General features: G+C 35.6%; 1 protein-coding gene across 1 annotated transcript in view; it reads right to left on the bottom strand.

Annotated features, from left to right (window-relative positions):
• Nucleotides 1-16,212, bottom strand: part of LOC129235236 (potassium/sodium hyperpolarization-activated cyclic nucleotide-gated channel 2-like) — an 85,846-nt gene that overhangs the window by 58,855 nt on the left and 10,779 nt on the right. The window contains exon 4 of the mRNA XM_054868945.1: nucleotides 15,926-16,152. Coding sequence (XP_054724920.1) covers nucleotides 15,926-16,152 — 227 coding nt within the window. The remainder of the gene's footprint in view (nucleotides 1-15,925; nucleotides 16,153-16,212) is intronic.

Below are 16,212 nucleotides of genomic sequence, written 5' to 3'. Positions count from 1 at the left end.
CCGTGGTTGGGAAAATGAGCCAGTACTTTTCTCCCAATCCCTATTTCTTAATGTTGTCAATCCCAAAATAAAAAAAAAATGTTGCACAGATAATAATAAGCAGACTGTAAAGAGTTAACCGCAAAAAAAAAAAAAATCGCGTAATTTATTCAATTAATAAATGATTAGCAGCTGTTTAAAGTTCATGTCCGGTATACCGGACGCCACGTCTGAAAAGGTTTTAAAATCCAGGTTATACAGTGTCCAGGGAAGGCGTTGGAAGTAGGACTGATGCTCAGCGAACCAATTTTCAGCACTTCTGGCCCGATGTATGGCTGCATTATGTATACGCCCATAAAGTATACGCTGTCATTAGGACAGAAATGCAACATTGCTGGGTGCGCTTGATCTGCCAGCATATCTAGGCGCAGCATGGCTGTTTGTTTACCCTCAAGGAACACCAGTGCACCACTTCTATGCCAGCAGAACATGCTCCATATAATGATACTCCCCCCAGACTCTTGCAGTGCGAGTAAGGCAAGAAAATTCTCTCAAAGGTTTATAATTCTTTGGCCAATGGGTATAGTTTTATTCACGAACGGAAAATGCAACAGCGTAGTTCAACAACAATCCAAATTGGAAAAAAAAAACCTTAACTCTTAAGCCTATAATTAGTCACTTACTCTTTTGTGACTTAGAAGAAGCAGGCGTCCTCAAATACAAAACAAAGTAACAAAGCTAAAAATCGGAGATTTAAGGAACATAAAATAAGAGAAACCTATCGGGGGAGGTTTCTCGCGGATTTGTTAATTATATTAGTAAAATATTCATGAAAAACGTTTTCACACTTACAGTGTTAGAAACATGGCAACCCATCTCCCTCGTAAATCTTTAATTAGTCATTTAAGCTCCTCATTTGACGTTAAAGCTGTTTTATTTTTACCTCTCGTTTCCATTAATTTTTGATTATCTGTTTCACTAAATAGTTTTCTGTTCGTGTCACGTAATGCATCTCAAAGGCATTCAAGTTCTTTTTTGATAATGGGAAACCTCGAAAGACAATTATCAGGAATGAAATGATGCGTCTTAATTCAATTTTTACTTCATTACCATCCTATAAAAAGATGCCGCTAAAATTGATTGGATAACGTTTGAAATTGTAACAAGACGATGTTTCGTATGATTAACATAAAGAGGTTGATTCTAATTGTATATACAGGTAGTTAGAATGCTTACAAAATCATCATCGTGTGATGATTATTGGAGTTTTGGTAAATCCTGCACAAAACGCTCATTTGTTTACAGTACACGTACGAACAATTAAAATTGATTAACATTTATAATTTTTAATACTGTGTTAATTTTATTTAATTAGTCCGAAAAAAAGGTTGACTTTAAAGGTATGATTTTAAGAGTTGATTTTTAAATAATAAGGTTGAATGTATAGTTAGAATGCTTACAAAATTATCATTGTGTTAAGGTTATTGGAGCTTCGGTAAGTCCTGCACAAAACGCTCGTTTGCATACGGTACACGTATGAACAATTAAAATTGATTGACATTTAGAATTTTAAACATTGCATTGAATTCATTCAATTAGTCAAAAAAAAAATCCTATTTTGGGACAGTGGGAAGAAATTGGTGTAAGTAAACATTTTAAAGTTTTGAATCAAACGCATGCCAAGTTCAAACCCCGGGTGTGCTTTCATTGAGAAGTTTGACGAAAGCACGCTGTTATAGCAGCACCTACCATATCATATCACTCTCCGCGGTCTCCCGTAACTACCACTATTTATGGCTTCGCCGATTGGATGTGGTCCTCATGTCAGCTCTGATTTTTTGATCCACACCAGAAGTCGAGTAATCCCCGGTTTTAATTTGGATTTAATGGTTTCGTTGAATTTCCAAAATACATTTTGGATATATTTTTTTTAATTTTAAAAACATGGTAACTGACTGACATGCTGCTTTCATTATTGTCAGTCAGCAAACATGTTTTAATTTCTTTTTAAATAAGTCATCCAAAATGTATATTGAGAATTGAAAAATACCAGTAAGATCAGCTTAAACATACAATAATCAAGGGCTAAACCAGTAGCGTAGATAGACTTCGATGCGCCCCCCTTCACCCCGCAAGATTTATAAGGTCAGCCTCCCCGTAAGATTTTTTTAAATAATTTTATATATTTTTTTTTAATTTTAAAAACATGGTAACTGACTGACATGCTGCTTTCATTATTGTCAGTCAGCAAACATGTTTTAATTTCTTTTTAAATAAGTCATCCAAAATGTATATTGAGAATTGAAAAATACCAGTAAGATCAGCTTAAACATACAATAATCAAGGGGTAAACCAGTAGCGTAGATAGACTTCGATGCGCCCCCCTTCACCCTGCAAGATTTATAAGGTCAGTCTCCCCGTAAGATTTTTTAAAATAATTTTAATGCAGTGTTATTTTTTTTTCAGATTCTTGCGCCCACCGCAACGCGGGAGTTGCGGGGGTGATATGTACGCCACTGGGCCAAAGATCTTTTGTACAATGTATATTTCGAGTTGAATGTTACAAAATACTGTTTTGCTTTAAAAATGTCAGTCAGTTACCCGTGGAATTGCCCTTCATCATCTGCATATGATGGTTTTAATAGCAAATATCACCCTCCCTTGTACTGATAGCAAGCGCTTCACACACAGGCTTGCATATTGTAAAATTTAAAAGAGGTAGCTACAGTGACTTTCTGGCATAATTTAAAATTAGACCATTGCGGCGGCCCATACCATATCATGCAATACCGTACCATTCCAGCAGCACTGATACTGCCTTGCAAATGGTTTGACAGTTGGTTTGATTTTTGCTTACATACGCTGAAAAAGCATTCTTGTCACGGCATCTTGTCCGCTGTAAAAAATCAAAAGAGCCCACGGCGATCTAGAAATGCCCAAGTTCAGCCAAATAAGTGCGTTTTTAAATTATTTCCTATTTGTATAAAAGCTTTCTCATTACAGTGTTTTTCGCAGTGAAAATTGAAAGGAAGATACCTATGGCGAAAAGCTGTCTCGTCTAAACGAATTTAAACTACTGCAGAAGAAAGATTATAAAATTATTACATGTAAAAAAAAACGCCCTGCATTTAATTTATAAAATCAAAATGCGCGTTTAATGCCAATATCATTATAACAATTATAACCATCAGGAACTAAAAGTATCCAATAAAATAAAATAATAGTTTAAAAAACGAAAAAACTACGCTTAGTAGCAAAATGAACTTAAATGTTAAAAATAATCTTTGGATGACAAGTATATAAAGTAATTAATCAAGCACTTAATTTTACTGTAATAGAAAAAAAAACGTTGGGGGCTTCTTATCAGTTGTCTTAAATTTCTTCCACTTGCTCTCCATGCAAGAATGTAAATAGGCAGCCCACCACACTTTTTTGTTTATTACAGTGAAATTAAATGTTTGGTCAGTTACTTTATATACATCCAAAGATTATTTTTAACTTTTTAGTTCATTTTGATACCAAAGCGTGTTTATTTAGTATTTTAAACAATTATTTTATTTCAAATAAGATTTAGATACTAAATATTGCTAACACTTGTAACTTTCAAATGGAATCTTTGTGCGTGTGATCGATTTTTATAATGGAATGTATCTTAGTATTCTATTGCATTATTTGCATCAGACATTTCGAATGCTTTCTGGTAAATTCATGTACAAACATTGTTACACTCCGCAGCTCTGATTAGTACGTTGTAAGTAATTCTAACAAGCCACTGGCTATTTGTACAAAGGAAAGTTGGACTCACAAACATGCAAGTTAAGCTAATAAAAGCGTGTTAATTAGAATAAACTAATAACTTATCGTTAATAAATGAATTTGATTATAGAATATTGCATTGTCATCGGGTCTGAGGCTGCATTCCAAATTTTAAAAGAATCCGATCACAAAAAGTGGGCGAAAATTGAGTTGCAAGATTATAAAATTAATTTCGGCGTAGACGGGATTAGAACGCACGCCCAATGATTGCCGGAGGTGGACGTCAGCGAAGACCCGCGCCTTAGACCGCTCGACCACGAACGCTCATAAAGTGGAGGAATGTACTAACAGTAATAAGCCACTAGCTCTTAGTCGAAAGGAGAGTTACTCACAAACATACAAGTGAAGCTAATAAAAGCGTGTTAAAAAAAGCTAGCAAAGCGAAATAGTTACCAATTTATTGGATAAAATAGGCATTTGAGTAAAATGAAATTTAAAAAGAAAAGTTAGCTGAAGGCCATGACAGTAAACTTTCTAATAATCGTTGCAACGTTTGAAAAAAAAAGTGAGATGCAAAAGGATTGAGTATTGGAAAAAATATTGGATTTAAATATCGTTCAGTTGTTCAGAGCAATAGAAATTCGTCTTAAAAGCAATTACATTGTCTGCTACCATTCGATCAGAAGGTTCATATAAATTTACCTTAACAAGAAAAATTGGCGTTTTTTAAAATGTAAAAACTACAACTTTGAAAAAAATTATACATTAGTAAATTTATGTTAATTGCTTGAAATATATTAAAAAAAAAAAAAAAGAGGAAAGAAAAAAAAATCGAGTAGAAAATGTTTTTTTTTTTTCGAAATCCTTCCATTTTTCGAACTAGTATTGTCACAAATTTCTTTGCCGTAAGTTCTATGGGGTTCTCTAGACATTTAAAGCAGATATGCATTGATACAGGCAAACATACAAAGTGAGAAAATGTATGAAGATACATTCTTAATTATTTTAGGCTAGTTTGGAACAAATAATAACGAAAAAAGTCCTTTTTCATTTTGAAGCAGTTATACGCTATTATTCAGATTTTATTAATATCAAAAAATATTCCTCTCTAAACAAAGTTTATTTCTTCTAAACCCTATATTCATACATTCATGTTGATGCGTAACACTGCTTACTTCACACCCTTTCATATTTCAACAAAGCCAGTAAGTTTTCGCATTTAGTTACTCGCAATTCTGGGAGCAGAAAGAGCGCGACGCTACGAAGTACGACGCATATTCTTGAGAAAATCTGCAGACTACTTCTTGGCTTTGGGATAAGAACTGAAAAATTTTAAAGAAAAAGTAATCTTAAATTTTGAGCAAATGAAGATTTGTACCTCATTTTCTGGGATATAACGCACAGATAGCCTGTACTTGCTGGATTTAAATTCAGCATTTTTATCTGTTGATTTAAATTTTACGAATGCTCGAAAGTCGATTCCGTTTCAAGACTATTTTTGAATTTTTTAAATCTGTGTCTCAGACAGCTGAAAAAAAAAATTCTGCTGCTTGTCTTTCAGCTGAGATCTAAGTCCAATGATCTAGAGATACAGAGGTTACAATATGTATCCCCAAATTCACTGCATTGAGTTTTCTTTATTCCGAATTCAAATCACTAATTGCATGAAAATTCATTAATCTTTAAAATAATGCTTTGTTAAGCATCCGTACCTCGATCGAGTCGGACGTGGCTGTATATTTCTAAGAGTAATGCTTCTGTTTTTGGTTTCTCCAGACAGTTTGAGGCTCCACTCGGCCACTCACCTCCGTCGATCGATTCCATGCCCGGCATCGTTTCACTCCTCACAATAGGTAACGGGTGTAACGACGCGGTGAGCATAAACTCATACTTAATGTAAGCAAATTTTAGAATGATTCTTGTAAGTTGATTCTGAGGTTAGTTGAATGGTTTTGAGCATTAAACTGATATAAGAAACTAAATCGATGAGTGCAAAAAATACGTCAGTCAAGAATTTGAAAAGTTTCAGGAGAGAGAAAAAACGTCATAACTCCTCCACATTTTCAAATGATTAGACAACGTTGTTTCCTCCGTCGCAACATGCATTTGTGTTGCTGTTTTGCAAACACTAGGTAGTTTCGATAAAAATCGGGCTCAGGAAAATTTAAAATGTAATTTAGACTTACGCTGTTTTTGCACTCAACTAGTTTTTAGACTTGGATAAAAAAGTTATCATGCATTCAAAGTTTATATTTATTCATGATTTCATCAGAAATGAAGTAACAGTTACTTTGCCATCATAACATACAGGAATTCAAAAAAAAAAAAAAAATCAAGCTCTTACAATAACCATACTTAATTATTAAAAACTACAAACTCACTATAAATCAGAAATTTAAAAAACTTAACATTAGGCAGGAATAAACGCTAACAACGACAATGGAAGAATTTTACAAAACTTGTGTGAAGGTAGCTAAATATGTACCAAAAGCGTTCAAAACGTTCTGTATGTTCAAAAGAGAGGCCTCGTATCTTTCGAGCTACTAATCTGAGTGTCGTGGTTTTTGCACTGAAAACGCGTCTTGCCTCCCAGAGCTTGTTTCCATGAAAAACAAAGTTTCGAATTTTTGTGACTGAAGTGGTTTTTGCTCTCACCAATTCAATTATTTGCAACACTTCTTTTCTTAGAATATCTACAGAAGGAATTAACCGGAAAATTTGGCGATTGTTTTTTTAAAATTCTCTGGAGAAATACACTGAGCTAAAAACTAAATTTTTTTTTATCGAGAAAATAATTGCACAGAAAATGATAATGGTTGTGTTTTTTTTAATTAAAACAATCAACTGAGGATTCATGTTTCCTACGAATTTTATGCGGATATTAATGGGAAAATAAAGATTGAGTCTTAAACTAAACCTCAACTGAGAGGCCCCCCGAACTTGCATTTTTGGTGGGGGGAAATTCTCAATTTACCGATAAAACTCCGAATTTCACCGTAGGATAAAACTTGAGCAAACACACGAGCCTAAATCTAATGAAAGGAAGCATCAGGCATCAATGATAAAAATAATAATATTTCTTAAGAAGTGGTCAGAGAAATGCTTCCGGGTAAGGAAATCCGTTTGAGGTCACAGTGACCTCCCCCCTGTTGCTTTTTTAAGCTATCTACCCGTTTGTGTAGTAATATTATTACCAAAAATTCAATATTATGAAAAAATTTATATTTCTAAATCCTCCTTCATGAGCGGTTGCAAATCATATTCAGGTGGACCTTTTCTTACTTATTTCCCGCTTTTTGCCTTCAGCTCAATAGCAGAAGGAACAGGAAACGAAAAGAAAGGAAATGAAAAAGACAAACTCTTATTTGTAAATGAGCTGAGTCTTTTTTCTGTCCACAAAAAGGAAAAAAAAGGAGGGGGGGAGTAAGATAAAAAAAAAGAGATGGGTAGTATTTATTCATTATATATGAGTTACATCGTTACATCAACTCAGATTTATCAATAAAAAGTGTTTCACTTCTGTCTTTTTTCTCTAAATTCTTAATTTTACAGGAATACAGAACTGGAAGGAGAAAAAAATTAGTGCACTAAAAGTATTTTTGATTATTTCAAGAACTAAATTCTCTCAAATGCGTTAAAACGGTCGATGCTAAAACTCTTATAATACCATTTAGTTTTTCACAATAGGCACACGGTTCTACAACCTAATTTTATTTCAATTTTACTGTTGAAAACTAAAACGAGACAGTGAAAGAAACAAAGAACTTAATCGCAAGTACAGACGGATGAATCAATCGCCCTCTCCTTTTCTAATCGTTACTTTATTGTTAGAATGCGCATTTTTTTCTTTTAATACGGTAAAAAACCCTAATGTAGAGAGCACCCTAGAAGACGCTTCACACCAAGAATAAAATCATTATCACGCTCTTGAGTCCTGCGCACGAGTCTAGACTTGGATTTGTAGGCCAAGGCGAGCATTTTCAAGAACCCGGACAGCAGACCTCCTCCTCTCTGCTTGCAGACTCGTGTATCGCGGTTTTCAAAAGAGATAACCTCTCTCCTCCACCTAGCTACCGCCCTCAATCGTTTCTCCTCCGAGCGTGGCTCTATTTTAGTCCATCAGCGTGATACGGAGGAGAAAGGGATGGGGGGAAAGTGCTTGGCACCTTGCCAGAGGTCTTCCAAGTCGTCCGGCTCGGCTCCGGAAAATGATACAGTTTTCTCGCTTCTCCGGTCGTATCATATGTAGCCGGCCCAGAGCCGTGGGTCAAAATGGATGTCATCTTTACAAGCACTATTTGCAAGTTGTCTTCAAATAACCGAAAATGCATTAGGAAGGAAGAATGCATTCATAACCTGCATTGCGTGGGGATTAGTTTTATGTACCCGTTAATTGATTTAAAAGTGCATAAATTCGCTACTGTGACAGCAGTTTATTCCTTCCTTTTTAACCTTCTTTCCCGCAAAGATAAAGAAGGAAAAAAAGAAGCACGAGAAAAGGCTTAATGCATTCCAAAAAGATCGCTAAAATCGAAAGAAAAATTCAAAATTAATGAAATAATCAATAAATGTTTAAAAGTAGGGTTTCAAGTTGAGGAAAGTGTGTGAGTGTCGGTCTGTGAACCTCCCCCCTCCTTCTCTAATAAATGTTGATTGAATAGTGCGATTCGAACAAACTTTTTTTTTTTTTTTGGTTTGAAATATCTCAGCTTGAACATCTCATTCCCATATTTTACTTTTTGATGTACACAACTTTTTGTTCAATTTCGAATAGTTGAAAAGAAAAGCGACTACTTCAAACATAGATCCTGAACTTAAGACGAATTTGCTTCAAGCAAACTTTGCTGGAAAAAGCTCTTGATTTAAAAAGATACATACAAATATGTTCTTGATTTAGCTATTTTAAGGGTATTTATTTTTTTAACATTAACGTTTGCCGGAGAAGATACCAAAATGTTGAAAAATTGTGCAGATTCTGAATATGTTCTTATTTTTTAGTTGTAAGAAGTAGGAAAACAGTTAAATCGAAATACCAAATCTCATAGACTCATCATTGACACAAGTTACAGATAAATATGACTGAATCAAAATGAAATGAATTCAAAACGCAAATATTTGTACGAGGGCAACGATGTATGACTCAGAATCCTAGAATTTTAGGACCTTCGACAACTCCGATTCCAATGTCCTAAAATCAGCCCGACTCCAACTCTGATTCCGTTGCCTTGGCTGAAATGGGTTAGGAGGGAAAATGACCGACTTTTGACTCTTGGAATTTAAAAGCCTTTGATACCCGACTTCAACTCCTTTACCCGAAATCAGTCCGCCTCTCACTCCACGACTCCCTGTGTAAACCTTGTCTTGAGGCAAGATAACACCAGGTGTCTCGTAAATCAAGACATCTCTTGCACATGCAAAACTACAGGCAATATTTTATTCTATTTTAACTCACTTACACGTATATTACGGCTCTAATATTCTGTTTTTGGACCAACATATTTATCGCGGCGAAACATCTTCGGGCAATAATCCCCAAAAATGAACAAATGAATGGAATAAATACATTAACTCACGGATAACATTGTTTCAGTAGACTATTGAAGTATGATGCAATTTTGCATATTGTTCCGTAATTTGTTATAGGGTAGCCCGGGGCACGTTTACGAGGATTTTTTTCAATGAATTTTCTAGTTTTTATGTTTTAACTTAGGAAATTTTAAACATTGCTGCTTTATAAAGCAGTTAATGGAGTCAAAATTCGGAAATTCAGTTATTGCTCAGTTTGTGTTTTTAACCGTTAAAAAAAAAAATATTTTTAAGTCCAAGTCGGTTGCTTCAACTTGATCCGGATATGGGGCACGGTTACGCATATTTATTATGACACCTAACGTGGTTCGGCTAGTGTTTTGAGCATAATGTATTACCATCGTTAAAATAAAGCAAATGTATTACAGACTGAATAGTGCATAAAGTTAATGCTGAAGGGGCATGAAAACAGCACTATATGATTGTAAGCTACAAGATACGAGTGTGTAACTTAATTAAAAATTAAATGGTAATTTTCAAAACTAAATTTCCGGAAAATACTAAAAAGGTTTTAGACAGCTAGGAGCGGAAAAAACTGTCAGGGGTACGTTTAAGTTAGACGCAGTAAGAACGTGCGTAAAGGTGCTTCGACGCCAACGAGTAAACTTGCCACGTCGCCAAGTTTGAATTTATTTTTAACGTGTAAAAAAAATTAATAACATTTCAGTTCATACAAATACAATTCTCAAAAAAGGATAAAGTTCTGCTAATTTTTATATATTTCTTCTTTCTTATATAAGAATTATTTATTTAGAATAAGCTTCAAAACGTTCAGCACAAAACTTACTCAACTTGGTAAAAAACAGATTATGTTTCCCGTATGCTTGACCGAAGCTCGATTGTTGCTCAAAAACTTATGATAATATTTGCTAGAGAGCAGCTTCAATCTGTTATGACTGTTGGCGCTCCAGCTATAATTCGTTTTGAAAAAATGGCACGGCGTAAACGTGCCCCGGTCTACCCTATTAAAGCCAGTCATGTTCCTACGGTTATTCACGAAACATCATGTTTTTAAAAATCTGGTTTGAATATCTTTAAATGTAGCATCATGGTCAAGCAAGACGAAAAAGTCTTATCAAAATCTGTTTGAACATTGAGACTACGTGATTATAAACAATTGCAGACATTTACAGTGGATAATAGAAAAGTATTTTCAAACTGTTTGAAACAATCAAACATTTAAAAGGACGAAGCACGTCACGAGTTACCTTTGCTTCTTAAGAATACTCGCATACCCAAATAATAAATATTTGAGCAATTTAGAAAAACTAAATTTATCAACTAAGATCAAAAGTTCCATGCTTTATTTCGTTTGCGTTATTTGAAAGCAGTAGTCTCCATGCGTCAAACTGCATTTTGATTATAGTTATCCCGGTGTGAAAATACTGATACAACGATAAATACCTTTATAACGTTACTTTATTTACATAGCTTGGAAGTTCCATCGAATTTGCGCACAGTACAATGAGAATCGCACTTCAACGTAACATTGATCTGTACAGTTTTACAGTTCAGTAAAACGATGGTTTTCTCAAGAACTTTTCTTTTTCCAAACGAAAATTCAGCACCAAGAAATCGGTTAAACCTAGCAAACCTTTAGTTACAATCATCCTATTAGTGATCAGTTTCAGCAATTTAGTGGTGCTTTTACAAATACCATGATATTTAGTGAAAGTTTTTGGTAATTTCATGGTGAAAGGATAAACCACGTTTCTTTAAAACGTAGCTCAAGAATAATCCTTCTTTCCGGGGTTTATCTCAGCACGAAAGGCCGATATTAATCAAATTTTCCATATAAGAAAAAAAAAAGCTATGAAGTAGAATTCCTGCAAGACGTTAGACGAAATAACATTATGCGGCGAATACTGCGTCTCCCATTTGCGCTCTACAACGACTTAAATATTCAACTACTTAATGAACCTTTATTTCTGACAGTGAGCAAAATTACTCGTAATCAACAAAACACGTATGTACATAACTGTACTTCATAAATTGTATCAGTAGTAATAACAATAGCTTCAAGTATTATGTATTCCACACAGCTATTGACTAAAATGTAAAGTTTTTCAAAACTTTTGACACGTTTGTAATAGCACGGTTGGAATATTATATAGAGAAAGGGTAGATTTTTCGGATTTTTAAGTTCCTTTTTCGCTTGTCCATTCTTACGTTCCCGGCTTCAAAATTCAGAGTTATAGCTTCATTTCAAAAAAAAAAAAAAAAAAGATTACTCTTTTTCCCACTCAGACAATCTTCCTTTCCGATCATTTTTTACGATGTATAATGTGTGTAATGCAAGTTACGGAACATTATATGTATCAAATGAGCCATTTTAAGAGGTTTTATTTATTTCGTTCTCATATTATCGATCTCGGGGAATTTATTTTTGTTTTATGAGTTTTTTCGTAGTCATAAATGGGAGAAAAACATGCCATATTTTTTCTAGTGTATTTGAAAAGGTATATAAATATGGTCACAAAATGTAATGGACACAATATGTTAGGCATTAAAAATAATGTTAAATACACTCCTTATTATTTTTTGGAAATTTACAAGGTAAATTTAAATTTATCAACAAGAAAATACATAATTTCTTACATATTATTTTCAAAAATAACGCTTTTTACCACGATCTCGGCTAGAATTTTCTCAGGGGGAGGGGTGCTCATGGTTTGATAGGATTCTTTCCTTGGGGTAAGGTGAGGTCTTACATTTATAAATATTACTAGGCTAAATATTTCTCAAAATGAACGCTTTTGGGGCTTTTATTCCCCTCCTCTTCCCTTCTTGTTACATCAATTCTTTTCCCTCATATGCTAAGTGATTAAAACTCTTAAGTTTGATATCGATGATAACAAATAAATTTAGTTATCATAGACATTATACTCAGTTAATCGTCATCTCCACAATCACTTTTATTTTAAATCCTACAAATTAAAATGACTTTTTGATATATTCGATGCACTGGAAACAGCATAATGCGTAGGATAGGCTCATAAGTGAAAAGGATATGAAGGTCAGCATTTAGATGATATCATTTTAAAAACAAAATAATTTAGGGTATGCAGCATAATATGTAAACATTATTGCTTGAAATTGTAAAAAAAAATCTTAGTTTTTTTTTAGTACTTTGTTGTTCACATTTGAATTTGAAACATAGAAGCCATTTCTGTCTCAACCTGTACTTTTTCCTTTTTACACTGACTTAACCAAAAAAAAAAACATTAAAAATGTTTTCCAGGCATCGTATTCCTTATGTATTTGGTTTGAAAATATTTTAAGCGGAACGAAAATTTTTAATATTAGTTTTATTTTAGTGTTTATGATTTTTTTTAGCTTTAATAGTAGAGAAAGATAGAAATATCTTTACATTGATTGTGATTAGCGTTATCTTGGTACTTAATTTCGAATCGTTTACTACAGTTTTTACTTAAATGTAATGCATTTAGCAAAATGCAAACTTAACCGCACATAATTCTCATAAATTATTAGTGATTCTTGATAAAGAGTTAGGAATTTCAGGCCCTTAATGGGGCAAAATTCCTTTCGGCATCTACCATTAAATTCGAAATTAATTTTTCCCCAACATAAAAAACTTTTCTGTGGTTTAAGTATAGCAATCGTGCTTAAAACTAAGTAATAGTTCGTTTCCAATAAAATTTCTTATTTCTCCGAAGTTCCTGCCTTTCCACCCAAAATTCCCAGGATTTATCATCCTTTCAATTTTTCCTGCTTTTTTTTGTTTGAGCAATCACATTGCTTATTGTTCTCATTTGACTGTTTTGAATTCCTATGATTTTATTTTCCCCCCGCCTTCCTCTGCAGCACCACCGTCGACCGGCCCCTCCCGATGCTGCTCCTCTAGCGAAAGTCATCTCCAGGTTGCGTTAATATCCTACACACACGCGCATACATACACACACGCACACATACACCTACACACACAACTATACACACACACTCCTACATACGCACACCTACACACACACCTACACACACAAATACACACACTCCTACCTACACACACACACAAATACACATACACACACTCATGCCTGCACACAGACACAAACACTCTCTCACACACACACTCGTGATTGCGAAAAACATAATTTGAATTCCAGATGTCAAAATTCAAATTATTACTATTTTTTTTAAACTCATTTCAGATCCTTCTGCCCGATCCCTCATGTGGGTCATGGGAGGAACCCACCTGTTCTCTCGGGGAGGGAGAATTAATGGCAATCTTGTATCATGCTAAAAGGTAGGGAGATGATGACAATAAGGACCACATCCCACCCCCCTCAGTATCCAAGAGAACATTCTGGTCTTGTTACGAGCAACCTCTTGGCAGGAAATAATTCTGGTTGTTCTAGTGTGAATAATAATTAGTTTTAGGCTGGTTCTGGGTTGTACCCAAACATCTTAAGGCCAAAATCAGATTTTAAACCAGTTCGCGATTTGGCCAGCCAATCCGCTTTTTGCCATAACTGAAAATTATTAGTAGGGTACTGAGCGATAACACTGTTTAAAAAAATCCTGAAAATTTAAGGCAAAAGTTACTACTATAAATTTTGCCAGGAACTAGTACCGCAAAATCCTATTTTACAGTACAATAAAAGAGAGTAAAAATCACCAAAAACGTGGACATTCGATCTCGAGACCTTCGTTTCAGCTGGCCTTTTCGCTGACCGCCAGGGCAGTTCACTTATCGGCCATCCGTCCCGTCCATCCCGTTTTTTGACGTGACGGACTGCCGACGGAGCAGAGTAGCATTCACATACGGTCCCCGCACATCAATCACGTGGCTGAACTCACCCACCAGAGAAAATAGCGCACTGCTTGGCGGGAACCAATGAAATTCTGTTCTACTTTCGACGGCAGTCAGATATCAAAGTTCTTCTGATCGAAACCGGTCCCGTCCAAGACGGCGTGCTGTCATGGCAACCAGCAAAGAAAACCTGTTTCGGGAGGAAACAAACGTGATGGACGGAACGGACGGCCGATATGTGAACAGGCCCCTGGGACACATCTAGTGAGAGGAAATACGGTTGTTACTGCTTCTCACTGTAAGTCCCGTGGTGGATCAATTGGCGCTGCAATAGTATATTTTTTTCAGCACAATTAACTGTACTTTTTTTTCTGTACTGTAAATACTCCATTTTACAGTAATATTTACCGTAAAAGTTTCCTCAATTTTTAATACTGAAGTTACCACCCCAAGCCAGGCAAAACTATATGCAAGTACTTTCACCCTATTACGACATCCAGAGACCTAATTGGGTTGAAACCCAATCTCCGTTATAATGAGAGAACATCTGCCTCCAGCTTGATTATGGCTGTTCCAAACACATCATCCCCAAAAAGGTTCAAACTGCAGTCTCTCAATGTCACAATTGTCCCATTGGTACATACAAAGAGGCTGTCCGTAAGTGACGTCGCATTTTTTCCCGGTATTTTCAATACCACTCTTCCCTTTGCCACAAAGTGTCACACTTCATTTTTCCCCTCCCCCCTCTTTTGTCACATCTCACGCTGTTTTTCATAAGTATATTCTTGTAATGAAATTTATGCCACGCTTCTTGTTACGCCCTCCCTCCCTCTTGTCACAAACTGTCACAATTTCATGAAGACCCCCCCCCTCCCCTCAAAGCGTAACATCATTTGTGAACAGCCCCAAAGGTAAAATATTTTATTTCTTATTCAACTGATTTTCCGTGAACTAGCCATCGGAAGTAGTGCTTGTAAATTTTGTTCTACCCTGTAAAAAAATTTCAAAACGCTCCTGGAAAATAATGGGGGGCTTATGTGCCTAAAATCTGCCAATAACATGTCTGGAAAAGACCAGGAAAGTTACCCGCTAAAAGTCTGTAACCTTCCTGAAGTTAACCTGGAATCTATCTGAAAATTTCAGAAACAATTCCAATCAAAGCCGGTCATATTTCTGGATTAACTCAGGAACCTTCAGTGAAAACTTATATATGTATGTAGTTATAGCTCGACACCTTCCTGATTTGTCAGGAAAGCTCCTAACGCAAATAGCCTAAGCTAAGACGGAATTGCAAGCAATTCCTTCAAAGCTGCAATATCCGGAGTCTGCTCTTCGCCCTTGATTAGGGCACAGTCAATCCAGAGGAGCTGTAACTAAACTGAAGGAGAAACAGCTAATAAAGAAGCATAATATATTTTTACACTTGTAGCTAACTATATTTTTCACCATAGTATAAAATCAGCATTCAAGAACTTTTTGCGATTCAGGAAACCTTTTTGTCAAAAAAAATTGTTTTCCTCAGGAAACTGGTGTAAACTGTTGAAATGAGGAAACGTTACCCGGAAGTAATCGATGACGTTTCGGATTTTTTTAGCGTGTCAGAGACATCAAAATTGAAACAGACATACAGTATAACTTCGATTTAACGATACCCGATTTAACGAATTCCTCAACATATGATTTCCTCAACTGATACATTTGACTGGTCCGGTACTGACTGTATTAACCGCCTATACTCCTCGATTTAACAATATCCTTGATTTAACGATTGCTTCTATCAGACCCTTGACAATCGTTAAATCGAGGGTGTTCTGCATTGGGATTATGGCTCACCTGAACTTGCTGCAGGGATGTATGACGAAGTGGCCGGCCGCCTTCTGTCGTATCCTCTCCTTCATAAGGGCCTTCTTGCTGCCGAACAGTTTCATGGCCAACTTGTTGTCGGAGGGTTGAAAGAGGGCCTCCAGCTGACTCCGCATGAAGGAGGCCTTCGCCTCGCCGATCACGGGGCCCAATTCCTCTTTCGGGGTCCCGTACAAGGAATCACCTTCCGCTTCCTCCTGCGCACAAACACACAACAGGTTCAGTTTGTTATATTTATCTTTAAAGAAAAACTGCCC

This window comes from Uloborus diversus, chromosome 2 (genome assembly GCF_026930045.1).
Source record: "Uloborus diversus isolate 005 chromosome 2, Udiv.v.3.1, whole genome shotgun sequence".
Classification (NCBI taxonomy): domain Eukaryota; kingdom Metazoa; phylum Arthropoda; class Arachnida; order Araneae; family Uloboridae; genus Uloborus; species Uloborus diversus.
This window is presented reverse-complemented; position numbering and strand designations above follow the sequence as displayed.